This window comes from Hevea brasiliensis, chromosome 15 (genome assembly GCF_030052815.1).
Source record: "Hevea brasiliensis isolate MT/VB/25A 57/8 chromosome 15, ASM3005281v1, whole genome shotgun sequence".
Taxonomy (NCBI): domain Eukaryota; kingdom Viridiplantae; phylum Streptophyta; class Magnoliopsida; order Malpighiales; family Euphorbiaceae; genus Hevea; species Hevea brasiliensis.
Window position 1 is genome coordinate 60263085 of NC_079507.1, and position 27076 is coordinate 60290160.

General features: G+C 30.7%; 4 protein-coding genes across 5 annotated transcripts; 3 read left to right on the forward strand and 1 right to left on the reverse strand.

The window, feature by feature from the left end:
• The first annotated feature begins 1748 nt into the window (after nt 1-1748).
• On the forward strand, nt 1749-2509 carry LOC110661798 (VQ motif-containing protein 1-like). Its single transcript, XM_021820560.2, has one exon. The coding sequence runs from the start codon at nt 1900-1902 to the stop codon at nt 2302-2304; it is 405 nt and encodes a 134-aa protein (XP_021676252.2). The 5' UTR covers nt 1749-1899; the 3' UTR covers nt 2305-2509.
• Nucleotides 2510-10887: 8378 nt separating this feature from the next.
• On the forward strand, nt 10888-13088 carry LOC110661808 (glucan endo-1,3-beta-glucosidase 11-like). The gene is made up of 3 exons (XM_021820567.2): nt 10888-11207; nt 11335-12383; nt 12730-13088. Exons 1-3 carry the CDS (start codon nt 11168-11170, stop codon nt 12817-12819), a joined length of 1179 nt encoding a protein of 392 aa, XP_021676259.1. The 5' UTR covers nt 10888-11167; the 3' UTR covers nt 12820-13088.
• Nucleotides 13089-16349: 3261 nt separating this feature from the next.
• On the forward strand, nt 16350-18284 carry LOC110661809 (uncharacterized). The gene is made up of 5 exons (XM_021820568.2): nt 16350-16510; nt 17125-17268; nt 17391-17630; nt 17716-17775; nt 17943-18284. The coding sequence occupies exons 1-5, from the start codon at nt 16400-16402 to the stop codon at nt 18060-18062; spliced, it is 675 nt and encodes a 224-aa protein (XP_021676260.2). The 5' UTR covers nt 16350-16399; the 3' UTR covers nt 18063-18284.
• A 1711-nt stretch (nt 18285-19995) lies between these two features.
• LOC110661810 (uncharacterized) lies at nt 19996-26872 on the reverse strand. Of its 2 annotated transcripts, none has more exons than XM_021820570.2 (11): nt 26640-26872; nt 26179-26334; nt 26023-26078; nt 25542-25607; nt 25297-25404; nt 24384-24450; nt 23513-23597; nt 22814-22974; nt 21400-21501; nt 20920-21142; nt 19996-20585 (listed from the first exon to the last, which is right to left on the reverse strand). In XM_021820570.2, the coding sequence occupies exons 1-11, from the start codon at nt 26676-26678 to the stop codon at nt 20452-20454; spliced, it is 1197 nt and encodes a 398-aa protein (XP_021676262.2). In that variant the 5' UTR covers nt 26679-26872; the 3' UTR covers nt 19996-20451. The 2 variants fall into 2 exon arrangements, with proteins under 2 accessions (XP_021676262.2, XP_021676261.2); XM_021820569.2 differs by having other exon boundaries at nt 26179-26361.
• Nucleotides 26873-27076: the final 204 nt, after the last annotated feature.

Here is a 27076-nt window from a genome sequence, read left to right on the forward strand (position 1 = left end):
TCTCTAAATTTTATTTTATTTTCTCTAAATTTTCTTTAACATCTTTAATGTCATTTTTATCTAAATAAACCTTAAAATTGGGTCTCAAAATTATTTTCTATATTTATTAAAATTTTCTTTACATTTATTTCATTAATTTAAGTCTCTTCACTATAATTTAAGTGTAATTTCAGACATTCTAACTGTTTCAACAGACATTAATTGCTGAAATAGTAAAATGTACGGACTACCTACGGTGAGGTCATTATACGAAAGGTAACAGCCATAGCCATCCTAAGTTAACAAAATCTCTCACAAATGTCACTCAACCTGTAAAACCACTACTAAAAGGGTCTTTGTACACTCAACCCAGATAAGGGAAAGCTGTTCCAAACTAGACTAAAGAATACGATCCTAACGCCTTCCTACTGCCCATAGGGCAGGAGAAGAAAATGGGAAACACCGGACAGATCCAAGAAACCAAAAGAGAAAAACATTGAGAGGGAGTTTTCGGAATATTCTTTCAATGTAATCTAGCTTGAACTGATGACTTTCACAAGAAGTGAAAACATTTTAATGAAGTCAAAAAGGCTATTAATTCTTTTTAAGCTAAACTACATTTGATTAAGAAAAAAATAAACAACAAATTAAACTTAATTTTGTTGCATTACGTGCAGAATTAAAAACTTTTAATTAACTTCTTCGATGAGTGAGGACGCTACATCTTACCCACATAATTTGTTCTGCGTAGAAGGAAGCAATATATACTTTCTGTGGGATGAAGTAACTTAACTATTGGTACCTTAGTTTAATGAAAAATGTGAGATTTACATAAAATTAATTTTTAAAAATTAAATAATTATAAACAAAATACATTTCATTTTTTTTAAAATAATATTTCAAGCTTTATAAATAAAATTAAAAGTATATATTATATTTTTTTATAAATAGATTTGGTTAATTAATATTCAATATATCGGAACCAAATGTTCTAATCCGTTGAACTTGTGATATAATCTATACATAACTACTTAGGACCTATTCCGAATAGTATAAAAACTAAACCTGTAATTATTCTAAGTCCTAACTCTATAAAGGATAAAATTTTACTTTTTTTTTTAATTATAAATTTCATTTATATCAATATTATTACTAACTATCCCTAGTTACTCTATTAGTTAGATCAAAGTTCAAGTGGGATATAAGTTGGATTTAAATTTTTTGAGCTTATGTAGGTGCGTATTTATTTTTTATAAAAAAATTTAATAAAATAAAGACATTTTTTAATTTAAAAAAATATTTAAAATTATGACTTTAGAAATTGTATTGTTTTCGTATTTTCAGAATTTATTTAATAGGTATATTATTTGGAATTTTTAATTTAAAAAGAAAATATTTAAATATTAATATAAAAATGTTAAAATAATAATAATGATAATATTTTATCAAATTTAGAGCAAATAAAATCATAAATATAATTTAATTAAAGATATAATAATTTATAAATTAATAAATATTATTAAGAATAAAATTAATTAAATTAAGATTAAAATTATATTTTAATTCAATTAATTAAAAATGTTTTAATGCACGTGTTTTGCTTTGTAAACTCGTAAAAATTGAGAGTCTAAAACGGGACAAATATCAGTTAATCACCAAGCAAGACTCAACGACTCTCAATGATTCCAACTTGCGTGCTTTGACTGAGACTTCCCCCTGTGCCCTTGGTCATTCAAGACTGCCTAATAATGGTCAACCTCTGCCTCAAGCATCGAACCACCTCTGGACAAAGCCTTAGCTTTTCGTCTTGGGTCCCAATTCCTCCCTCTCTCTCAGATCTCCTCTCCTCTATAAAAACAAGTGCAGGAACCCACTTACTCATCAAAATCATCATTGCCTCCAAAAGTTTCAGACTCTCTAATGCTCACTACGCAACCCATTCAAGAATCCAGCACAGTCATTCTCTCCATGGCCAGTACAAGCCGGGAACAGGTGAAAGTGGTGATTATTGACACTCGATATGTTGTAACTGATCCTTTGAGCTTCAAGTCAGTGGTTCAGAATCTTACTGGTAAAGATTCTTGCATTTCTTGGGTAGAAGAGAGCTCGTTCGCCGGTGGAAAGAGGAAAAGAGAAGCTGATACTAATGAAAGTTCGGATGTTGCTGTTAGTGGTGTTGCTGGTGTCCACGCTGCTGCTGCTGCTGCTGCTGCTGATTGGAAGTTACCAAAAGGATTGTCGTTTAAAGACTTGGATAAAATGATTCTGGAGCTGCCTCCAATGGAGGAGTGGCACCAGCTGTGGGTTCAGAATAATTTACTTTAATTTTGTAATTTACATTTTTCTTTAGGTATATGTAATTCGCTGTAGGTTAATTTCATATTTTTTCTTTTGGGAGAATAGTGTGATTTTAATCCGTTGTTTGTAGAATGGGCGGCTATCCATTCTTTTAATGACTCCTACGGATAAAATATCTGTGATACTCGATCCATTCTTTCAAGTTTATATACAGCGATGTTTTTTTTTTTTATTAGAGTTTTTTTTTTCTTGAAATTAAATATCCAATAAGTTTAAATAAAGACTATACTTATTAAAAATATTTTATTCTTTAATTTAATTCGGTACCAGCAGGATTAGAAGAAATTCATTGAGTTGAATACCTTTAAAATATAAAAAAAGAAAAAGATAACAAATCTTTTTATTTATTAGAAAAATAGCAAATCTCATACCATTTACGTGGGAAGTTTATATCCTAGCATATTGCCGGCGGATTGAAGCTGTATTTAATGATCAATCATGTCGCACTAATTAATGCAGAGGCCCAACGACAATTTTTTTTTTTTTTGAGCATATGCAACGCTAACGTACAAATCAATATCATTTGCCTCTGCAAGATGTCTGCGATAAAAAAATAAAATAAAATTAAATTAAATTAAAAAAATTCAAATAAATTCTTCAATGTTTCATTAAAGTTTAAATATATCCACTTTTAAATTTTTATTAAATTAATTTAAAATTTTATATTTAAGTTCAAGTAAGTTTTTTTAATTAAAATAATAATAATATTTTATTTTTTTATTAATAACATATTAATTTTATACTTTTAAATATTAAAAATTATTTATTATTGTTAATTAAAATTAAAAATAAATAAAACCCCAACCCCACAAATTCTTTCTGTTTCATAAAATTCTCATTCAACAAAAACCCAGCTCTTCGATATCGACGTCTTCTTCATTCGTCGCTCCCCATCCCTTCATTTTCTCCAACGAGATGGCCGGTCGAGCCAAGTGCACCAACTAAAGTTGACACCCTCTCCATTTTTCGCTAGACCGGTCGCTGGTTGTGCAGCGTGTTGACCTCCCTTCATAGATCTCATTGCTGATTGTGCGACGTGTTATCCCCCTTTGACAGCCACCTCGTTCATGCGTCTGATATATTGTGCTATCCTTCATCGACAATATATCTTCCTTTCTGTTTGTTTTGTTGTAAAAGAATATTTCATCGATATGTGATGGATTTACGAACGAGAAGGACATGGGTTTGTGATTGATTTGTGAATGAGAAGGAGATGGGTTTTTGAATGATTTCCTGAGTTTGTGTTTAAATTTTTAGGTTTGTGTGCTGAGACGACTACGAATTTTTGGGTTTGTGAAAGAGAAGAAGCTAGGTTTATGTTTGAATTTAGGGGGTTGAATCTGTGAACGGGAGTTGGTAGGCGTCCGGCGGTAGGAGGGAGGTAGAGGTTCTACTTTCTTGTTTGGTTGAAGGTTGAAGGTAAATGAGTTAGGAAATTTAAATTTTAGTGAAAAAAATTTTTTTTTTGACTTATTATAAGTAATTGTCCTTTTCTTAGAAAGTGAAAAAAAATAGGATTTTTAAAAAGTGGTTTATTTAAACTAAATAAGGCCAAGTGCGTAGTTTCTGCAGTTTCTGCCGTGAAGGGATTATATTATTCATGTTATTAATTTCTTTCAAAATTTTAAATTAAATTTAGTAAATAATATTAAAATTAAAGAAAAATAATCTTTTATTTAAACTTAAAAAAAAGTTGTATGTTAATTTAGTAAAAAAATTAAAAATGAACTTATTTAGACTTTCATGAAAAATGGAGGAACATATTTGAACTTTTCTTTTTCAAATAAAATATAAAAAGCTTAAGGTAAATTTCTTTTAGTTAACCAATTTCATAAATAATTACTATATGTATTTTGCTGAAATAAATTTGATAGGGTGTAATATAATAGAATGTAATTAATTATATAATATAATTAAAATTATAATACTATATAAATATTATTGTATTTTTATATTTGATTACAAAATAAAAATATAAGTAACATAATATAATGATAATTTTTTTTATTTTAATATTTAATTTATTTATAATATTAATGATAAGTAGTAATATTTCTAATAATTGATAATCGAGTAACAGTAGTAGCTAAGTGGTGGTGATGATGACAACAACAATAGTTAAGTGGTGGGGCAGCAAAGTGAGATAGTAGCTGATTAATGATAGAAGTGGCAATATCTAAATGATGATAACGATAATTAAGCAGTGGTGGTAGTGATAGCGCAATGGTGATAACAAGATGGCAATAATAGTAGAAGTAATAGGGTGATGATGGTGATAATAACAATTGTGACCGAATAGTAGTAATAATGGTAGTATTAATAATAAATAAAAAAAATTAAATAAGTAATCATACTTATATCCATTATTATATATAATAACCATCATGTTATTTTAAGTATAATTGATTATATTATATAATTACTATTTCGTTACATCAAATTTTTTTTGTATTATTGAACAACATAATTAAATGTGAAATATAATCATAATTGCATTATGATTTTAATTATATTATATTATATTAAATATGACCTTATCAAGCATATTAATTAACTACTCATTTTGTTCACTCGATGTATGAATTATTTATTATTTTATTTTAATAATATAATATTTATTTATTTTTTTATATTTTTTCTAAATAAATTATGAAATTTTTTAATAAATTTTATTAATTAATTATATTAAATTTATAATTATATACTTATTAAAATTAAGCTAAATTAAATTTTCTTTTCAAATGAATATTAATTATTTTCATTTAAATATTCTTTCATAAGAAAGTAATAATATAATATCATACATTTTTAATAACATATAATTTTATATTTAACAAAAGATAAAAAAAAAATATATTCACATAATTTTAAAATTTGAAATAAATTTATTAATAAATTATTTTTTTTACTTTAAATTATGTTAATTTTTAAATATTATTATAAAAACATATGACTTATCTTTGTAAATATATATATTTTTAAGGTTTATATTCCATATAGTCGCTCAACGTCTAGAATTAATTAACAAAAATTTTTTGTTTTTGAAAGTTGCTTGCTGTTTGAGGTACAGATAAAAGGAAGGAGCATCAAGAAATGCTGGATCACAGAGGGAATGTGGCAGTGGGCTCGTCTACGGCCCCTTGTAGGCCCCTTTGACACACAGAAGGACTTTCCAATTGGGGCCCAAGTGTTAGCATTCCGATTGAATCAATTAATTTGCCTTTTCATGCATCAGTAATACGTTGGTTCAGCTATCAATAATTCAAGAATACTTTTAATAATTAAGAATATAAATCTTATTTATTATAATATTATAGAATTAATATATAAATTTTTTCAATAAGTACAATATTACATTTATTAAGATTTGTTCAATATACCTATTTTATTCATTACAAATTTTATATAAAAAATTATCAATATTATATAAAAATGTATAAAATCTGTAATATTTCTTATATTATTCATGCAATATTAATAATAAAAAAATTATATTTAATGAGCCTCAATGATGCGGCACTCCCAAATTACCCAAGTTCTTCAATCACTCGAATAGTTAATCCATATGGTCTATTTGGCATAAACATATTATTTGGGCATTCAAGTGCTTAAAGATTAGGGTTTCGCGATATTTGCTTGGTTGAGCAAGAGTAGAAATTCTAATCAAAGTTTGTCAACAAGATGCATATCCCATAACACACACACTCTTACTCAAATAGCAATCTAGCTGATGTCAAGGGGATTGTAGTTCATCTTATTTCATTCCATATTTTCTCTCTTAGACTCTTTACCGTTTTAAGCACTGAAGATGTTATCCAAGTCAATCGATCTTGTCTTACAAATTTATACCCATAAAAACCACGAATATTATCACTTAACAAGCAGCCATTAGAAAATTTGATAATATATTTACTACTTAATTATCCTAAATTTTCAGTTTTAATTAATATGTTAGTAATGGGAGCCTCCACATGTGTGGATTTGATGACTATATCCTAACCTCACAAAGGAAGGGTAGAGATTTGTTTAATATGGCAATGGTACTCCTTATATATATATATATATATATATATATATATATATATATATATATATATATATATATATATAATAACACATAAAAATAACTTGTATTAGCCATGCAAATATTTTCTTAATGGTATGTATTTATAATATATGTATATAATTGTTTTCACATTTCAATAAGATTATCAAAGTTTAAAAAATAGAAAACGATTTACTCTTTTAAAAAGAGAAAGTCATTTTCTTTAAATATGATTTAATTTTCCCTTTAATCAAGAAAATATTTTCTGTTGACTCATTTTTTTAAGTGTTCAAAATGCTAAAAAATGTGAAAACTATTTTTCAGAAAAATATTTTCTGTGAAACAAATCAGTTATAATAATACAATCTTTTTCCAAAAATAACCAAATAAAAGAAAAACAATTGGTACAAAGGGACGATACATATCCTTCTTCATTTTTAAAATTTAACTAGCTAGTATACAATTCTTCTTTTATTGTAATAATAAGTGATATTAAGGATTAAAAAGAAAATTATTCACGATAATTTAAGAATATTAACAAAAAAAAAAAGATAATTAATCTTCTCTTTTACAGTATAATATAATTTTAGAATTCAAATCCAGATTGATAAAGCGAGTTTCGCTTGCTAACTAAGTTAATTGAGATGAGTGAGGAGAAGAAGATAAGCTAATTTTTCTTAATTGGTTAACGCGAAGGTCTCTTTAAACCTTATATATCTGTGTGAGATGAGTTGACAAGTTTGGGCAAAACTTTTTTGTGGCTAGCTGGTTTCATATACATACCATGGAATTCTGATACTAAAAGTAACCAATAACCATTCATGCTTTTTTCATTTCTCACCCAACTGGCTTATCTTATCATGCATACTCTTCATGATATATAGCCTTCTTTTTTACTTTCTTTTTTCTGTTTCTCTGTCACAAATAGAAGAAACTTTGAATGGTTTCCAACATGGGCAACCCCTCCTTTGGAAAAATAGGGTAATGATTCATACATTTTAAAACCAAAACCTAAGGGCCTTGAAATTAGAATCCTTGGAAAGAAGCGTGGCTTTGAGCAAACATATACATAGGCATTGTCAATTAATCAAACAACTTTCATGCACTGCACTTACACTTGCAATTGCACTTGCACCCTCTCTCTCAACTCTCACACTTGATGTTCATATCACTTTACCCTGTGCCCTTTTTCTTCCATCATTCATTTGTATGCTTCCTCTTTAACAATAAAATGTATGTCTTTAACAAAAGCAGTTCCTTTACAAAACTTCTTTATATATGGTATTTCTTTCTCTCTCTCTCTCTCTTTCACCAACACTCTCATGCATATGTGCTCAAAATACCTTTGGTGATGGTGGTGGTTCCATATTTCTTCTGATTTGTTTAACATTGACCAGCTAAAAAGGCACAGTGGTTCCATATTTCTTTTGATTCGTCGGATTTGAAAATAATCAAGAAAGATCCATCTTTTTCATTTCTTAACTTTTTTTTTCCTTTCCGATTTTAGGGTTTGTTTTTAAGTACATAAATTGATCAAAGTAATAAATTCACTATAGATACAGTGTTCATGTGGACTTTCAAGGTCTTGCTTCTCTTTTCTTTTCTTTTTTTTTTTAAATTTTTTTTCTAATAATTAAGGTGGGGTTCTTTTTTTTGTTACAGATCACATGCATTGGCCAGGGTGATGCAACATGTCCCTCTTGCAAATCAGAGACGAGCACATTAAATTTTAAAGTCAAGTACAGAGATCTGCCACCATCCAAAACGCATAACCCTCTCCGTTGATTTAAATTTAATAAATACACAGGGGAGGGGAATTCCTTTTAATGAAACTGATCATAATTATAATCTAATACTACAAATATATCAATGTGATCCGATAATTTAAATTTTTATAATTTAAGGAAATTTTTATCTAAATTTAATTTACTCTAAATTTAAAATATAAATATATAAAAATAAGTGGATCTCACTGTATATCTTATATTTTAGGTTTATAATAAACTAGGTTTAAATAAGAAAATCTTAAAATTTAATTTCACATTTACTCTAAAAGCAAAATCTATAAATTCCCTGTTGAGAAGGAAAATATTAACAAATGATTGATTATAAATAACATTATTTATAAAGCTTTTTCATCACTTTCTGAATATTGTAAATTTGTTATTTGTGTAAACATTTTAAATTTTGATTTTGATTTTGATGAGATGTAAAGTGGGATCTATGTGTTGGAATTTGATGCGTGAAGTTATATGTACACATAGATGTAGAGAAACTCAAGGAAATAATTATCCATTTCAAACATGATGGCATTGTGTGAACTCCTTTACCATAAAAGCAGTTCATTGCGCCACCTTGATTTGTCAAAATATTAAGTCTAATACAATATTCCTTGAAACCTATAGGCGACGGCTTGAAAGAATCTGAAAGTTCAACCTGGCAAAATATGAATCAAATCAAGTTCCAATGTCATCTCCTTCAAAAAGCTAATTAAGTACGTAGTAGAAACGTTATCCACCCATGCAGTTTCTTGTGATCCTGGAAAAATCAAAGTAATTATCCATTAATAATTAATTCCGTTAGTTTCTTCTCTTCTCAAATTTTAATTGTGTTTATTCATTTAATTGAAATTTACGACTCCATTAACACTTTAAACTTTATTATTATTTTTTTTTGATGGATTGATAAGTTCAATTCCAATTCTTGCATGTGGGATAATACAAGTACCAATTTGACTGAGCAAAAGCTTCCATACACAGGGGGAAAAAAAAAAAAAAGGGACCCAGAAAATCCTCTTGTCTGTATAATGAAGGTGGTTTGTTGCATCAGCATTAAGAAAACAAGAAAAGAAGGAAGAAAGGGAAAGAAAAGAAGAGTCATAAGATAAGGATACTTACGTCTCAATGTCTCATAAAAAGCAAGAAAGAAAACAAGAACAAATTTCCCAGCTAGCTAACCTATTCCATTCCTTATCCACTTACCAAACATTAACTTTTCAATGAGGGTTTTCTTTCATCGACTACGTAAGTAATCAACATTTATTATTATTAATTTTCTTTTTCTCCTTTGCCCTTTACCAAATACCAATTTTGCTCATCTCACCTTGTTAAATTATTTTTCATGAAAGTATTTTTGTAACTTTATTCTACTCCATTGCCAAATTATGAACTTTTTTACTAATTAATTCTTTTTTTTTTTTATATTAATTAACTCTATTTCCTTTTATATTGTGAAGTAAACACTCTGAAATATTGAGGCATTAGTCCAATTATTAAATTTATAGTTGATTAATTAATCAACTAATTGTTTTATATATAATGTTTGTATAAGTCGTTAAGAGATTAAATGTATTATCGTTTCCTCTTAAAAAAAGAGAGATACTAAATCAAAAGGGGGCTTTGGACTTGCAAGTCTTGCGACACCAGTTAAGGATAGCCCAAGCCATCTATCTGTTTTTAATTTTAATTATTATTATTATTATTACAATTAATTATAATAAATTTCATGTATTCAACTACCAAAGTATATTTATTGTATATATAATAATTGAATTAAATAAATTTTTAGGTGAGATTTAAAAATAAATAGAATAAACTCAAAAGGTAGAAAAAAATAATTAAAAAAAGTATAAAAAAAAAACATAATTAAAAAAGAGGAAAAAAAAAGAGAGGGTCTGCAGCTGCTGGTGGTTTGATGATGAAGAAGCCACCACCAGCGGCAGCAAAGGAACTGAGCATTTTTAGGTGAAAAACTTCTGGACAGAAGTTAGAGAAAATTTTCCAGAGAGAGAAGAATATAAGACCCAATACATTTGTTATTTGCTTGATTGTGAAGACTGAATCATTAAAGCTGAATGATTAGCAAATAATTTGAAGATCAGTGCACCCAATAGTCACTATCATATAAGATCTTATCACCATCATCAATAGTCTGTCTGTAGAAGCTATAAACTCATTCTTGTTGATAGAATATGCTGCTCTATTCCGGCCAGCCAACAACAGTTACGAAGCTACTGTGCAGAAAGTAAGAAGCTGCGTTTTCGCAAAAGTATTCGCACTTGACTAAGCCAAATTGGGCCTCCTGTTCTGTGTAACCAGTTCAATCCAATGAGGATTATTCCAATGATAATCTTAATATTAAAATCTCATCTATTGTAATTCTCCTATTTATTTATTTTTTAAACAAAAGGGATCATCACTAGCCATATATTGTCCTTTTGGCATAAAAGCAGAGCAGTAATATTCCAAAAAGAATTAGAACCAGTGGACATAAAATAAAATTAAATTAAGAATAAATGGTAATTATTGCTAATAAATTTTCACCAGTAATTGTAAAAGCTCCAAATTTCTGGATCCTCAGTGCTTCCCCTATCCATCCAGATAATATTTAACCCATTAGTGGGATTTCCCTTTGGAGGTTGCTTTTGCTTGAAGAAAGCGAAAGGAGGTATTTTGGTCATAAGGAAAATTTGGGAGTTGGAGTGAGTTGGAAGAGACAAGCCATAAGGGCAAAAGCAGGCCATCCAATCCAATGAATTAATAAAAGAGAGAAACATGAATAGCCATTTAAAACCAGAGGTAAGAGCCAAAGGCAGCATTGGCAAAGAATAAGCTGAAACTTCTCCACTCCAAAAATATTCAAACAAGCAAAGAAAAGAATTCACACTTCCCTTTAGCCTCATTTCTTCTCTCTATATCTCTTCTCTTCCTCTCAGTTTGGAATTCCTCAGACTCTCTCTCTCTCTCTCTCTCTCTCTCTCTCTGTGTTCATTTTAGCAGGATAGCCATGATCCATTTTTTTCTTCTATTTTCTCTAGCTTTCTCAGGTACCATTTTCATTTTTTTTTTATTCTTTTCTTCAGTTTTATGATGCATATCTAGTTTCTACATTTCATTTTTCCTCCAATCTTGAGCCAATGTTTGTATTAATTTTTCCTGCTGAATGTTTCGCAGATTATGGTTTTATACAGGGAGTCGCATCTCTTGGGATCAACTACGGGCAGGTGGGCAACAATTTGCCAGCGCCAGAGAAAGTTCTAGAACTCTTAACCTCCCTTAAGATCACCAAAGCAAGAATCTACGATACCAATCCTCAAGTTCTAACAGCATTTGCCAGCTCCAACATTGAGCTTATTGTCACTGTAGAAAACCAAATGCTATCTGTTTTAATGGACCCTCAACAAGCCCTTCAATGGGTTAGTACCCAAATCAAGCCATATGTCCCGGCCACAAGAATCACCGGAATCGCGGTAGGAAATGAGGTCTTCACCGATGATGACACAACATTGTTAACATATTTAGTTCCAGCCATAGTCAGCATTCATGGGGCACTAGTTCAACTTGGCCTAAATAACATTCAAGTCTCAACACCTAATTCTTTAGCTGTACTTGCCCAATCATTCCCTCCTTCAGCAGGTAGTTTCAAAAGTGAGGTCTCGGGAGTCATGTCACAATTTTTGCAATTTTTGTCCAGCACTAAGGCACCTTTTTGGATCAATGCATACCCATATTTTGCTTATAAGGATGACCCTAACAGGGTCCCCTTGGACTATGTTCTTTTTAACCCTAATTCAGGCTTGGTTGATCCCTACACCAAGCTACACTATGACAATATGCTGTATGCTCAAGTAGATGCTGTTATTTTTGCTATGGCTAGATTTGGTTATTATGAAATTGAGGCTAGGGTATCAGAGACTGGGTGGCCATCAAAAGGGGACCCAAATGAAGTTGGTGCAACCATTGAAAATGCAGCAATCTATAACAGAAATTTACTGAGAAGGCAATTGGAGAATGAAGGGACACCTTTGAGGCCTAATATGAGGCTAGAAGTTTATTTGTTTGCTTTATTCAATGAAGATATGAAGCCTGGGCCAACATCAGAGAGAAACTATGGTCTCTATCAACCTGATTGTACCATGGCTTACAATTTGGGGCTCTCTGCCCTTTCAAGTCCTTCATCAACATCATCAGCTTCCATTTCTCTCACTTCGTCTGCCACTAAGGTAAAGCCATAGGTTTCTATATTCTTCTTCAAAACTGTTCCTCATAAATATTTTAGGTTAATAAAATTTACACACAAAAGAAAAGTGTACATATGTAGCAGTGGGACATATACTGGGGAAAGAGAAAAAAAAAAAAAAAGTGGATTCGCTATTCATCCATTGAGCAATTTGTATAAATATTATTATTATTATTATTATTATTATTATTATTATTATTATTATTTTGTAATTACATATGTATTCAATGCTAATAAAAGTATCCTGCTTTTGATGAGAAATAGTCTAATTTTCTTTTTTCTTATTTTTTTCCTTTTTCTCTCCTTAAATTGAATTCACTGTGCAACAGGCTTCAAACAAGGAATATGATCAAAGCTTGCTGTATTGGATGTTTGTGTATTTGCTGACCTTCCAAGTTTTTATGAGAAGACCATTTTAAGCAATTGGAGTCCAAATGTATATATTCATGTTTTATATATATTGCATTTTGGTAAGAAACATAGGGGTCGATCTTTAATTTCCCTTTCTTGTACTTCCCAACCATCAAATTACAAGAGAGACACCCCCATAACCATACCAAACTAAGGAATTTGCACCGAGTTAACCATATATTTCTTGAAAAAATGTGGATAATTGCTTCACAACTATATAAATGATTAACCTGGCCATATCTTCATCAACATTCTTCAGAAATGAATCCCAAGAAAATTTATTTGTGCAAGAAGTTGTAGAAATTTGTTTCTGATCATCAATTTAATTATTCTGTCATTAACCGTAGGAAGAATATACATTTGTTCCATATGATATCTTATTGGTGGCAAAGAAAGGAACCTCTCTCTCTCTATACTTTGGACGTGGAATCCATAACTGTACCTTCAATATACAAATATATATATATAGTTTTTTTTTTTTTTTTTTTTTTTTTTTTTTTTTTTTTTTAATCCTGAAGGGAAAATTTGGGCTGCTCAGCTTTATTCCTTTGGCTGATAATAGAGCGTCAGCAATGGGTCATTTTGGTATCCTTTTTGCAAAGGAGCTTTTGGCTTGTTCTCTCCTTTACCTTTTGTGTGTGGAGAAGTATATAGAGAGATGATGAAGGAGACAATATATGCTCATCCTTAGTTAAACCTGATGAGAATGGTCTCACTGTTTCACATCAGCCAACGTGGTGCACATGCACCCCATCCATTCCTACGGATCCCCACCACCACCACCACCACCACCACCAAGTATATTAATCAATTATTTTATTTTCTATAAAGAAATGTGAAGGAATCCGACCAAAGAATAGTTCATTTTTGTGATAATAAAAACTCATTCAATAATATGTTATTTTTCTTCTTTATTGCCATAGATTCACATACATTAAATTCTGTGTCATATACAAGTATGAGCAGTTGTTGATATGATTATAAATCAATAAATTAATTAATTGTCACCATCTCAACAGTTAAGATTTGATACTTAATATCATTATTCATTTATTTTATGATATATTCCAACTTTGAAATGTGGAAATTTATAAAAATGGAGAAAATGATCTCATTTATCCAAAGAACCAAAAAATATTTAAAGCATTTTCCTGTGAAAATGAAAATTTTTTAGATCTTTTTATAAAAAGTTTACACGTTAAATTCACGAAACACTTACTGAATTTCAGACTTCATTAATCAAAATCTTCTAGTTTCTCTCAATCAATTGATCTCAGATATCATTATTCATATTATATAGCACTACTCTGCGAGCATCAATAAAAGAAGCTTGATTTGTTTCTTGTATTTTAACTTTTTCCGCTAAGTAATGCCCACCGACATGCGGACGCAGCAGCATGTGCAGTTGCCTGCTGGTCACACTGTTTAAGCCAAGCTAATACATCTTAATCAACGTTTTATATATCATCAGCTTAAGTTGCTTTCTGCATTAATAGGAGAGCAAACTTTCTGTTACGTTCCGGTGGAAAGCACATCATTGATCTCTATCAAATTCCCTAAATATTTGCCAGCCACAAGCCAATTTTCAGTGAATTCATATTGTTCCTACTAGATGTGACTGGCCATGTTAGAACCATTTGGAGCTGTCTTTGAATTTTCTCTTGCCTTACCCTAGAATTGATATATGATATGGACAGCCTATTGTGACCCATTTGTGACAAATGTATCAGCAACTTAATTATATCTTTTTCCATTGGGCTTTTTTTTCAAGAGGGTGCAGCGTAGAAAAAAAAAAAAAAAAAGAGTGGCTTGAGAAATATTTATTACTAATAAATAGAAAATTAAAAAAAAAGCAACCGCTGAAGTGGACAAAAAAAATAGCTGGACACTACCCTGCAAGCATCTAACTGTTGGGCACTACATTAAGAAGGTCTAGGTATTTTTTTTTCCTAAAAAATATGAATTAATTATTTTAAAATTTTTTATAATTACAAAATCTTCCATATCTTTTACAAAACATCTCTAAATATTAGAACTATTTACAAATAAGTCTTTATATTTTTTTAATTAATAAATATATAAAAATTAATTTGTAAAATTAAAAAAATTAACATTTATTGGATATAAAAAATTTGAAAATTGTACATAAAATTAATAATTAAATTATATAAAAAATTAAAAATACAAATATTATTTTTATCTAAAAGAGCATTAGTATTTATAGAGCATTAGTATTTATTTAGCAAATTAATAAAATTAATATAGTGAATCAATTATATTAAACATTTTATAAATATTTAAAATTTGCATTATTTAGTATTTATCAGTTTAATAAAATATTAAATTATGATAACTATTATTAATATAGATAAATAAATAAAATAATCAATAATTATTGAAAAGAATTGATAAAAAAAATTAATGTAAAAAAAAGAAAGAATAAAGTATTACAACTTGATTGCCTTCTTTATGCTATAGGATGCAAAATACCATTTCACTTGTTGTGTCAATGATATTCTATATGATGTTAGAGGTATATTTAAATTATTTATCTAATTTTTTATATTTTTATCCAAATTTTTTGATAACTGCTTGTACTAAGTGTGTCACTTTTTTCTATTTACTCAAAAAAAAAATCTTTGTATATTAATATAATTAATGTAATTATTTTTTTTTATATTTTATTATCTAATTATCAACTTTATTTATATAATTCATTGATTAATAATTATTAAAGACTATCTATTATAAACTAATGACCAAAATTTTATGTTATGCAATATTGAAACTATATATAAAATATTTATACATTACTTTTATTATTTTATTTTTTTAATTTCATATTTAATAAATATTAATTTAATATGTATAAATCAATTTCACTTATTTTTAATTAATTTATTTTAACAATTATTTATTTATATCTTTTTTTATTCATTTATATTAATAATAGTTATCATAATATAATATTTATTAAATTAATAAATACTAAATAATATCATTTTTTAAATATTTATAAAATATTTAATATAATTCATTCACTATACTATACAATAAATATTAATAAACTTTTACATATAAATAATATTTTTATTTTAAATATTTTATATTCTACAATTAATATTTTTTATATCAAATAATTATTTGGCAAATAATTATGTGGGTGTGAATAAATAGACAAAAGTGCAACAATTAGTGTAAGAAATTATTACCATTAATGATGGGCTCAATTGACTCACAGAGTTAGAGGACTTAATTGAGCTCAAGAGTAAAGCTGAGGTGCTAAATAGAGTTTTTGGTAAGTAAATACCGACTTGGGTCAACCAAGTCAAAGTCCAAATCCATCTCTTTGGGCTGAAGTTACAGCCCAAATTTTCAAGAGCTCTCTGGATTGCTTTCTCATCCAAACGCTCTAGAATCTTCTTTGTCGAAAAGCCCTAGACTTGATTTCTTCCAAATCCCCGATTTGCCCATCCGCGCTGGAGGTTCTTTTGGCATTTTCCAAACACAGCAGTGTTGCGTTGCTTTTCACTCACCTATAAATATCGCACGACTTTCTTCTATTTTTTCTACGGAAAAGAAGGGAAAATGGCCGATGAATTGGCGCTAGATTTGGAGGAGCTAAGGCAGCTACAGAAATTAGCTAAGAGGCCAAGAGTCCTCTCGCTCATCTCATCTGAGATATACAACTGGGAGAAGGTTTACTCCTCTTTTTTTTTTTTTAATTGATTTTCATTCTTGATTATGTCTTTGAATCTAACTAGGATGGTTTAGTGGAAATGTTTTTAATGGAAAATTTGAATTCCTTCTATTTGGAATGAAGCATAACTGTTTGGATTGAAATGTGAGTTATTAGACTAGCTATTGTGTTGTTGCGAGAAAATAAGTTTGGATTACTTTTACTGTGGTATGACCATGGTTTCCATTTCAGAATTTCAAACTGTTGATTATGGTGGAATTTATCATCCCTGTTCCATAATAACATGGTTTCTTTTGATGTAATATTTTTCTTAATCAGCCATTTCTGCTTGTGTTTTATTTTTAGAAATGCTTACAGTTTCTGTAGATTATTTAGCAACGTCTATCCTTCTCTCTCTCTCTCTCTCTCTCTCTCTCCCTCGGCATTCAGATAGACATTGAATTTTTGTATTTTTGCAGATTATGACTGATATTGGTTTGCAAGTTGTTATTCTTTTATAGATTAGTATGAAACAGTCAATGATTCAACCAATTCTAGGTCAATGATAATGAGACTTTTGGAAGTTCTTTATTTTGTTGCAACCACTAAATGGCTATTTACTTCCCATTTTTAGTTGCTGAAGGAGCCTGTTTCTGTGCCTGTTCCAATTCCAACTCCAACTCCAATTGCAACTGGGGTTAACGTGCCTTCTACTTCTGCACTGAATTATGTTACGCTTGGATCTTTCAGTTGGGATCAGGACGATGACAAAGTCAAGGTAATAAATTATTTGCTTAACACATATTAACAAGCAAAGAGTTGGGCACAAGAAATTCTGAATTTCTGGCATACTGATTACGTGATTATAATCTTGTTTGGTCCACTTTCTTCTGTCTGCAGATATATGTCTCTCTAGAGGGTGTTGAGCAAGAAAAAATTGAGACAGACTTCAAGCCAATGTCATTTGATGTCAAATTCCATAATGTCCAAGGAAAGAACTATCGATGCGCCATACCAAAATTGAACAACAAGATTGTACCAGAGCAATGTAAAGTGTTAGTTAAACCTACCAGGGTCATCATCACTTTGTTTAAAGCTTCAAAGGGAAACTGGTTAGACTTGCACTTTAAAGAGGACAAGGTATGGACTCCGTAAATGGTTCTGGTTCATTGATAATTTTCTTATTAAAGTTGACTAATTATATTCTCTTAACCTTCATTTACAGCTGAAGCCAAATCTGGATAAGGAGCAAGATCCTATGGCTGGAATTATGGACATAATGAAGGTACGGTTTTATTCACTTTGTAGTTAGTTGCACCAGCACACACAAGCGTACTTGAGCATGCATACTAGATGTGACATAATTCAATTAATAATGCTAACTGTGCTTTTGCGGAAAAATGCATATTCCATTATCGTTAATGAATCTATGTTGGTTTTGACAATTTACAGAACATGTATGAAGAAGGGGATGATGAAACAAAACGAAACATTGCAAAAGCATGGAGTGATGCAAGATCAGGCAAAGCAGCTGATCCACGAAGTGTTGCAAAAGCATTAAGCAAGGAGTGATGCAAGATCAGGCAAAGCAGCTGATCCTTTGCAGGGCTATCGCTAACCAAATTGGAATTCATCTAAAATCTGGATCTTTTGGTTGTTGCGCTAATATCAAATATGATGTAATAAAGTTTTTCAGCTTGCAGAGAGATCGTCTGCGATGCTTCTTCCCTAGAACGTCTTGGATTATAGATTGCCATTTTAACTTTCATATCTCTAATCAGCATGGCTTGTATACCTTCTGTTCTATATATTTTAACATTCGGACACACACACACACATACGAACGGTTAAGTCGATTTTAAGGGTGAATAGAAACGTCTCAACCTCAAAAGCGGGGAGTCGGGTTGAGCTTTATAAATTATAAATGACGAGGCCCATATTTGGTTGGTTTGGTTTTTTAACCACAAATCAAACTGAATCAAAAAATAAAAATTTCCTCTAACCCAACTTGTTATAACTTAAAAATTCAAACTAAAAAATAAGATCAAAATCAATTCAATTTTTCATATCCTTACATTATGTTTGGACTGGGGAAAGGAGAATAAATGGGGGAAAATAAAAAAATTAATAATAATAAAGAAAAAATATAATTTTTTTTCTTATGTTTGGATAAAGTATGGAGAATATAAAAAAGAAAGTTATTTTATAAATAGTAAAATTATAATTATGCTCTTAAGTTAAAAAATAAAAATTTATATAATATAAAAATATATTTATAATTTTTTATATTTTTTTCTCACTTTTTCTCTATTTTAGAGAGAGTAAAAATAGATAAAAAATTTTTATTTTCCTTTCAAATTTTCTTTCCCTTTCTATTTTTTATCAATTCAAACACAAAATAATAAAAAATAAAATTATTTTATTCCCATTTTTTTTCCTGTCTTATTTTTTCTCTATCTAAATGTAGTGTAAATGTGTAATGTCTTAAAAATGTTCAAATTTCGACATTTTTTGACGTGTTCCATAGCCTTTTTGCCGTAAAATATATAAAAATTTTGTGTTCAAATAGTTAATTGGTTTTTGTTCGATTTTTAATTGAATCAAACTAATTGAAAAACTGAAATAGAAAATTATGAGAATCAAATAGAAGAAATATGTATAGACGAAAAATTTTTTTTATTTGGTTCGGTTCATTGATTTTCTGCTTCGTCTCTCAAGTCTCTCTCAACAGACAACAGGTAAACCAACACAGCACTTCTCCTTTCTCATTTCTTAACAATCAGATATTTAATAATCAACAAATAACAATAACCCAATCAGTAACCACACAATTACAATAATCAATAACAAAAAGTAACAATCGAAAATTGGAAAAAGAAAAAAAAAAAAGAAACTCAGGTCACTGAAAAGGAGGAGGATGTTGAGGCGAGGAGGCACAGTCTCACAGCAGTGAAGAGGAGAGGAGATGTCGACTAGCTGAGAGCATAAAATCTGAGAAGACGAGACAACGACGACAACAAGAGGACGGTATTGACGTCGCAAATGTAGGTGAAGACAGAGATAAGTGGATTAAGGATGGGACCCTGTAGGGACTTGGTACATAAAGCGTGAGAATGATAAAAACTCGCTGTCGGCCGCTGTCACGAGGTCGCAAGGAGAAGCAGTTGCGCGGGATGGCCAGATGGGGCATGGGGGGATGGCCGGATGGGGCTAGGAGCGAGTTACAATGTTCCCAGATCTCATTTTATGCCGGTTTGGACTTTCAATCAAAAAATGGAACTGAATTAAAAATAAAAATTTTTTTAAATTACTAACCGAACTTAATCGTATAACTTAAAAAAACCAAACCAAAATCAATTCCATTTTTCACACCAAATTTAATCTCTTAAATATGTTCAAATTTCTACTCGAAATTTGATGAAGGAAAGAGTCCTTCGCAGACAAATTTATCCCCCTCTATTATTATTTTTTTTTTAAAAGAATGAAAAACAAGAGATAAGGCCTGTAACAAAAATAATGAAAAATAACTCGGGCAAGTAAACAATATTCTTCTTCTAGTAAAAAAAATTAACAGAACACAACATTTCAAATGTTACACAGGAAAAAAAAAAAAAAAAACTCTGGTGAAACGAATTTGCACATCCAATGAACAGTGATATCTCAATGAACGAGCTAATCAGCTAAAGACAGCATCCTTTTGCAGCAGCTTTACTTGAAATAAACCGAGAAAATTGGAAACGGTGTTCAGAGTATCTGCGAGTAATCCTACAAAAACCATTAAAAAATGGATACTGGAAAGTAATTGTTGAGACCAAACCATGATATATATAATTATCAGACTTTCACGTCCTCATCTAGGCTCGTTATGGTAAAGATATAATAGTACACGTTATCTGATAACAACATAAACTAAGAAACATTTCATGGAGGAATTTAGAATGACATCCGAGGATGTGAGCCTTCATTGGAGTATTTGGCTACCATAATCAGCATTAAACTTCTCATAACGGTGAGCATGGAGATGAGCAGATGGCCTAGTGTTCCTTAAGGCTGTCTTTATATCCTCTGGTGTGATCGGCCCAACTTTTGGCAACTCTGTAAACCAACAATTGACTCTTCAGTTTATGATCAATGACCAAAAACGAATTGCATATCTGGACTGTCCAAGCAATGAGAACTACATGTTCTTTATCGGTTTAGGGTGCAATGATTGAGAAAAGTTGTCACATGTTCTACAAGGTCTTCGCGGTGCATGTTCTGTTTTTTCTTTTCTTCTTCTTCTTCTTCTTATTATTATTTTTTTATCTTAGTCACAGATATCCCCATGGAGTAGAAAGTTGTCACAATTATGTAACCTGTTCTCCATTTATTTGATGCACTTTTCATGATTTCACTAAGAATTAATAGATGCAATCTGGAAATCACTTACCATCCTCGGGCACTATTTCCTCTCTGTCTTCAAGGAGTGCCATCAGCCGTCTTAGTGGCTGCATGGCAGCTTCTTTGCACAGTAATCGAATATCTGAACCTGAATAACCTTCTGTCCTTTCCACCAATAAATTGTAAGGGAGCTCAATCTCATCAGGTTGTGATGGCAGGAGTTCCTCAAACATGGCCCTTCTTGCCTCTGATTCAGGAAGAGGTACAAGTATCTTAAATTTTTATAGTCAAAGGAGAACCATCTGACTAATAAGCCACCAGAACTTGCTCACTGAATTAGTAATACAGTGCCATTAGGCAAATAACGTGAAGTGGATGACCAACAAAAAGGAACAACAAGAGGCAAAAGGTCAGGCAAGTCAGAAATCCAGGCTACAATGAACCCCCACTTTTATTTTCCTTTTTCCTTTCTAATCCATTTCACTATTTTGTATTTTTGTAAAGCTCAGCAGAAAATATCAAAGGATACTCGCTTCTCCAGACGCCGGAGCATGGCTCCATCCAACTCCCAGGGGAGATTTGTTGCTGCCAAAACAAAAACAAGCTCTTCTGTACGCATCAAACCATCCATCTGCAATCTAATCCGAGTGATTAATTTTTGAGGAAAACAGATTAAAGTGAAATGATTTCATTTCCAAAGCAGTATATAAAGATTACATTCAGAATCTGATGACATACAATGGGACTATTTGAAGTGCTGAAAACATTCAAATTCTGCATGTAACCTTGTCAATTAGGATAAAAATCTCTAGAAGTATATGGTTTATATGATAGAACAATGGTAAGGGTTTGGAAGCATTGGTTATGTTCATTCCACTTTGTTAAGATAAATATAAACATAAGCAAGTTGTGATCAAGATTTGAAATAAAGTATGATTGAATTTTAATTCCATAAATTAAGCAATATATATACAGTAAATTTAATGGTGATTGCTATGATTCATAGAAAATTGATATGTCAAATCGAGATTCGAATAAAAAATAGAGAATCTTTGTTTTGTGAATCAAGAATCTCAAATCGAATCGAATCATAAGATTCGAAAAAAAATTCTCAAAATCAATTAAAAATGATGAATGTTCTTAAAAAAAAAAAGATAAATACAGAATTATCATTTAGCTAATTAGAAGTATACTTTATAATACAACAATATATTCTTATTATGTTATATAGTTTTATGTTATAAGTTATAAATATTGAATTATAGAAACTCTCATTTAAATTTAATCAAATAATTAAATAATAAAAAAGGATAGCGGGTTAAATTAAAAGGTCAGAATATATTAAGATAAAATGTCAGAATTTGACAACCATAATTAGAGTAAATTAACCAGAAAAAAAAAAAGAAAAAGAAAAAGAAAGAAAAGGAAGAGGAAAAAGAATGGCCACAGGAAAAATAGCTAGAGGAAGATTTTATGTGAACTGTTTATAGTAAAAATGAAGTGAAATCTTAAATTTTGAAGGTATAGGGTCTAACAACCCTTTAGAAAAAGATTCAACCAAATCAGTCAATTCATATCGATTCACCCGATTCATTATCAAAACATAAGATTCAGTCACGATTCAGGTACATTTGCAATTCACCTCATAGATTCAAATGGGGAATCAAATCAAATCATACGAATCGAATCGAGAATCTCAAGATTCTAACAACAGTCAAAATTCCAACAGCTATTTGCAAGGTTGCTAAAATTTGTCGTGTAATCATACTCTAATGCCAAGCTAATGCCTATTTTGATTGCTCCACTCCTTTAACGGAAAGCACCCTATCTCACAACAAATAAGGGGACCCCACACAAAGGCAAAGGGCATACAAAACATGTCTGTGCACATATGCACACACCTTAAAAAAAAAAAAAAAAAAAACACTAGAAACAAACGTCACCTGTATAAGTAGCTCAGTTTTCAAACGCCGACTTGCTTCATGCTCAGTGCGACCTTCACCCCGTTGACTAATAATTGCATCAATTTCATCAATAAATATGGTTGAGGGAGCATGATGCCTAGCAAGTTCAAATAACACCTTTATTAACTTCTCTGAATCACCTGCAATGTTGCATAAACTATATTAGATACACTTCAGCTATTTTGTATTGACAGCAAATCACGTTCTCAAAAGAAGCAGAAAAAGGGCATATCCCACAATATAGGAATTTGTCCAGAAGTTCGATGTATTTATGCATCGAAGAAACCTATGTTATTTTAATGAAAAATCAAAATCAAATTATCCAAGGAAAAGCTAGACAACACCATGGCAACCGGCAAGCCTATCTATTACCATCATAATAGCAACATAAAATTTATCTCTGTGTCTAAAGTTTGATACGTTTTATATAACAATTTAACAACATAAAAGACAGATCCAATAAGTTCACAAAAAATTTGGACCTCTTTGTCAGTCTCTCTAAAAACATACGCCAGCAATCCATAGTGTCGTTGACTGGTCATGCAATATTTTTGAAGTTTGATTCCAGATGAACCATAACTTTAAGAAATCACAGTTTCAAAAGAAAGATGAACATATGCAAACAATGTGATATTTAAAAAAAAAAAAAAAAAAAAAAGTTGCCAGCAAATAACATACCACGCCACTTGCTAACAACAGAAGATGCCGAAATATTGAAAAATGTGGTTTTGCACTCTGTAGCAACAGCCTTTGCAAGCATTGTCTGAATAATCAAAACAGTAAGTTATACAACAATCATCAGATCACCAGAAAGAAGTGAGCTAAAGCACCATCAAGATACCAAAGACCCACAACATTTTTTCTGCCATCAAAATAAAGCATTAAACAGCAACTTTATCAGATAACAGCTCGTAATTCCAGAGTCATTTGTGGCTGTGGAAAGGCGAAGAGTCAGACTCGTAGATAACAAATTGTGTCATAGGAAGTAACATGATGGAAAGTCCAAACATGACATGCTAATGTTTTCTTTCTCTAGATTATTTTGGATGCCACAAAAAAAATTTCTTGACATAATGCAGTAGAGCAGGTATAGTCTAGAAAAAGGTGCAATCATGACATGCTAACTTCCATGTCAGCACAGCAACTCTTCAAGGCCAAGACAGAAATGAAAATGGTCTCTCCAAAATGTTCTTTTTAGAAAAAGATGAGTGAAAAATCTGTTTGTCACATCAAAATCATTACAATTAATATCAAACTACGAATGTTGAAAAAAAATTTTATGCAAGCAATCAAACTTAAGAGTTAAAAGAAGTTTAATCGCTTGATAAGCATACTCAAATTAAATAGGTAAAAAAAAGCACACACATGGACAAAAGGTAAAAAAAAGGTTGGGCAAAAGGCTTAAGAAATGTTTTGATGACATTTGTTACAAAAAGAACATAGGAATAAATTAAATGAAAAACAATTCTATCTATGTAAAGATACCAACATGTAAACAAAACACAGTAACAAGAAATAATCAAAATTTACAAATACTAAGCTCACATACCTTTCCTGTCCCGGGAGGACCAAAAAGAAGAATGCCTTTCCATGGTGACAGAAGACCAGTAAAGTACCTATAAGTGGGAAAGATCAGCTAATTGTAAAAATTAACTTAAAATCTCTCTTTGAAGCAATGTTTCAGATTATTATACAAGATTATAGCTAACCATATGACAGAGTATTGACGGATGATAACTTCCCATGCAATGGTACAACAGCTAATATGCTGCATTAGACCAAATGCAGAGAAACATTTAAGGCAAAACACTCAAGAGTATCAACATTATATATGCAAAACAAGATAAAGAGAAGTTTAAAGTTCACTACACTTGCCATCCAATCTTTGTGACAACTAGCTTTTGCAATACCTCAGACCTCCATACCTTTCTTTATTTCTTCCAAACAAGGAAGGGAAAAAAGAAAACCTCATTCAGACAAAAAACCATAGAAGTGTCTCAAACTTTGACAAGAGAAGGCACTTTTAGAATGATTTGTTCCCTGTTTTACTAAGGAATCTACAACATTGTTTGACTGCTTCAGCATGGCAATTAGCCAAACTTTTCACATCCATCCATACAATAAGGTGTGCTCTACTAAGTTCCAATTCTCATCTCATAAACACTAATCCATTAATTAAAGAACACAATTTATTTTGTGATGATGTGACATCAAAATATAGCAGAATTGCACAAATGTCCTTTTTGCTTCTAGAGGAGGGTAATGGGGTAACTTTATTCTGCTAGTGTGAATATTCATTCTTGGTTGTTAAAGATGTCTCCCACCCCTGTTATGTTAGCATCTAAACATTTCTTATCAACTAAGATTAATAATTATATCCAAAGGCAAAGCTACAATGATATCTAGAGCAAAATCAATCATTCGTCATAAATGGAAGTGTAAATCTGGCCAAAAAGACATACTTGGGATATTTTATTGGCATGACAACTGCTTCTTTCAGTAAACGTTTGGCATTCTCTAACCCTTTAATGCTTTCCCATTTGACATCAGGGTTCCCACGAACAATATCCCTATACAAGAGAAATTGTAGAGGACATCAATGACATAAAAGCTGTAACGAATTTAAGGTAAAGTGTAAAACACAAATATACAATATTATTTACAACAAGTGTTTATTGTGTATGAAGCTATTCACATTACTGATTACCTGCATAAACCCTCAGCTAAAGCGCGAGTTTCAGCAGAATCAAAAGCAGGAAGCAAAGACTTCTGCCTGGAAAAGTAAGGACAAACATTAATACAATTTTGAGGCAAAAGGCAATTAATGGTTCTTTCAGAAAAGAGGTTTGATATTCTCCGTAAGCATGGAGTTTAATGCTCTCTGTATTTATAAGAGAAGAATTCTGGACCAAAACAACCATGAGCACCAGAAACACCTCTCCCTATCCATATAGATCCAGCAGTGAATTTGTAAACAGGAAATTATCATAAATTGGTGCCACCATCAAAATATCAGATTACGGATTCTCATAAAGTTGTGTGTCCATCTCGCTTGAACAATAAAAAATTGAAAGGAAAAAAGAAAGAAACAATTAAAATCAAATTTTCAGAATCATTAAAAATTGCTACCAAATTTATGAATATCGTGAAGCCCAAACACTCAAAAGTAATGAATCAAATGAACATACGGTTTTGCATCAATCCCGTCAGATAAAACTCCATTCGAGTGGTTTGTGCTCCTATCCTGAAACCACAAAATACCACAGCACACGAATCAGTTTGTTAAGCTCTGAAAATGACATAACACTGCTACAGAAACAAATAGAATCAACCAAGTGCAATACTTGGTTTCTGTACTGCTCATAAATGGCCATATCCGATGTGTTCTTGACATGACCATTTCCATTTGATGAAGCGCTCGACGAAGAACTCCCGTTTGGCACTGATTTATCAGCAGCCGATTCGCCGTTTTGCTTCTCCGGTATCTTCTTTCTCCCAAACTTGGCATCATAAAATATTTTAAAATCCTAAAAATACACATTAGTATCTCAAATACACGCATTACCATTGATCGACAAACAAGCAAGAAATGATAAAACGACGCCGAATCAAGGGGGGAAAAAGGGGGGGAAAAAGTTCAAGTTGAGCTAAATACTGGAAGCTTCGATCCGATTAGTTAAAACATTGTGATCATTGTTTGTTGCAAAGAAAATGAAGGAATTGAGGAGATTCAGATTTCTAAGAACTTGAGAAAATTAACTAAACAGAGACTCACTGAGACAGAGAGAGGGGAGAGAGTTGGCACCTGAAAAGACCACCGAGTGAGGGAAGGTTCATCGGCCATTGTTGACAATCGAGATAGAGAGAGATAAAGAAACAGGGAGATCAGTCTAAGAAGAATGTCTCTCTGTTTCTCTTTCTCGCCGTTTAGATTTGGATCTTTTCTGGGTACAGCTAAGGAGAAGACTAGAGCTGCAGAGGAGAGAGTGGAGCATGTGCTCAAAATTAGGAATAAAATATTTTTTTGTTGTTTATCATGCCAATTTGGTTGAGCTTTGCTGAATCAGCTGACCACCTTTCATATGGTCTATGTTGGAATATTTATTTTTTAAATTAAAATTGTTATTATTGATTTAATAATATGGATGGAATCTTTTTAAAAATAATAATTTTGAATGAATATTAAATATATTAAATCAATATAAAAATATATTTTTTAAATTATTTTTAATATCTTTAAAA

Excerpts from the sequence above, each read along its gene's own strand:
- LOC110661808 (XM_021820567.2), top strand. The coding sequence starts at position 11,168 with ATGATCCATTTTTTTCTTCTATTTTCTCTAGCTTTCTCAG. Across the intron at positions 11,208-11,334 it reads ATTTTCTCTAGCTTTCTCAG|ATTATGGTTTTATACAGGGA; the intron begins GTACCATTTTCA and ends AATGTTTCGCAG. Across the intron at positions 12,384-12,729 it reads TCACTTCGTCTGCCACTAAG|GCTTCAAACAAGGAATATGA; the intron begins GTAAAGCCATAG and ends ACTGTGCAACAG.
- LOC110661809 (XM_021820568.2), top strand. The coding sequence starts at position 16,400 with ATGGCCGATGAATTGGCGCTAGATTTGGAGGAGCTAAGGCAGCTACAG. Across the intron at positions 17,631-17,715 it reads TGCACTTTAAAGAGGACAAG|CTGAAGCCAAATCTGGATAA; the intron begins GTATGGACTCCG and ends CTTCATTTACAG. Across the intron at positions 17,776-17,942 it reads GAATTATGGACATAATGAAG|AACATGTATGAAGAAGGGGA; the intron begins GTACGGTTTTAT and ends GACAATTTACAG.
- LOC110661810 (XM_021820569.2), bottom strand. The coding sequence starts at position 26,678 with ATGGCCGATGAACCTTCCCTCACTCGGTGGTCTTTTCAG. Across the intron at positions 23,598-24,383 it reads GTCCTCCCGGGACAGGAAAG|ACAATGCTTGCAAAGGCTGT; the intron begins GTATGTGAGCTT and ends TTGATTATTCAG. Across the intron at positions 21,143-21,399 it reads TCCGGCGTCTGGAGAAGCGA|ATACTTGTACCTCTTCCTGA; the intron begins GTATCCTTTGAT and ends TAAAAATTTAAG.
- LOC110661798 (XM_021820560.2), top strand. The coding sequence starts at position 1,900 with ATGCTCACTACGCAACCCATTCAAGAATCCAGCACAGTCATTCTCTCC.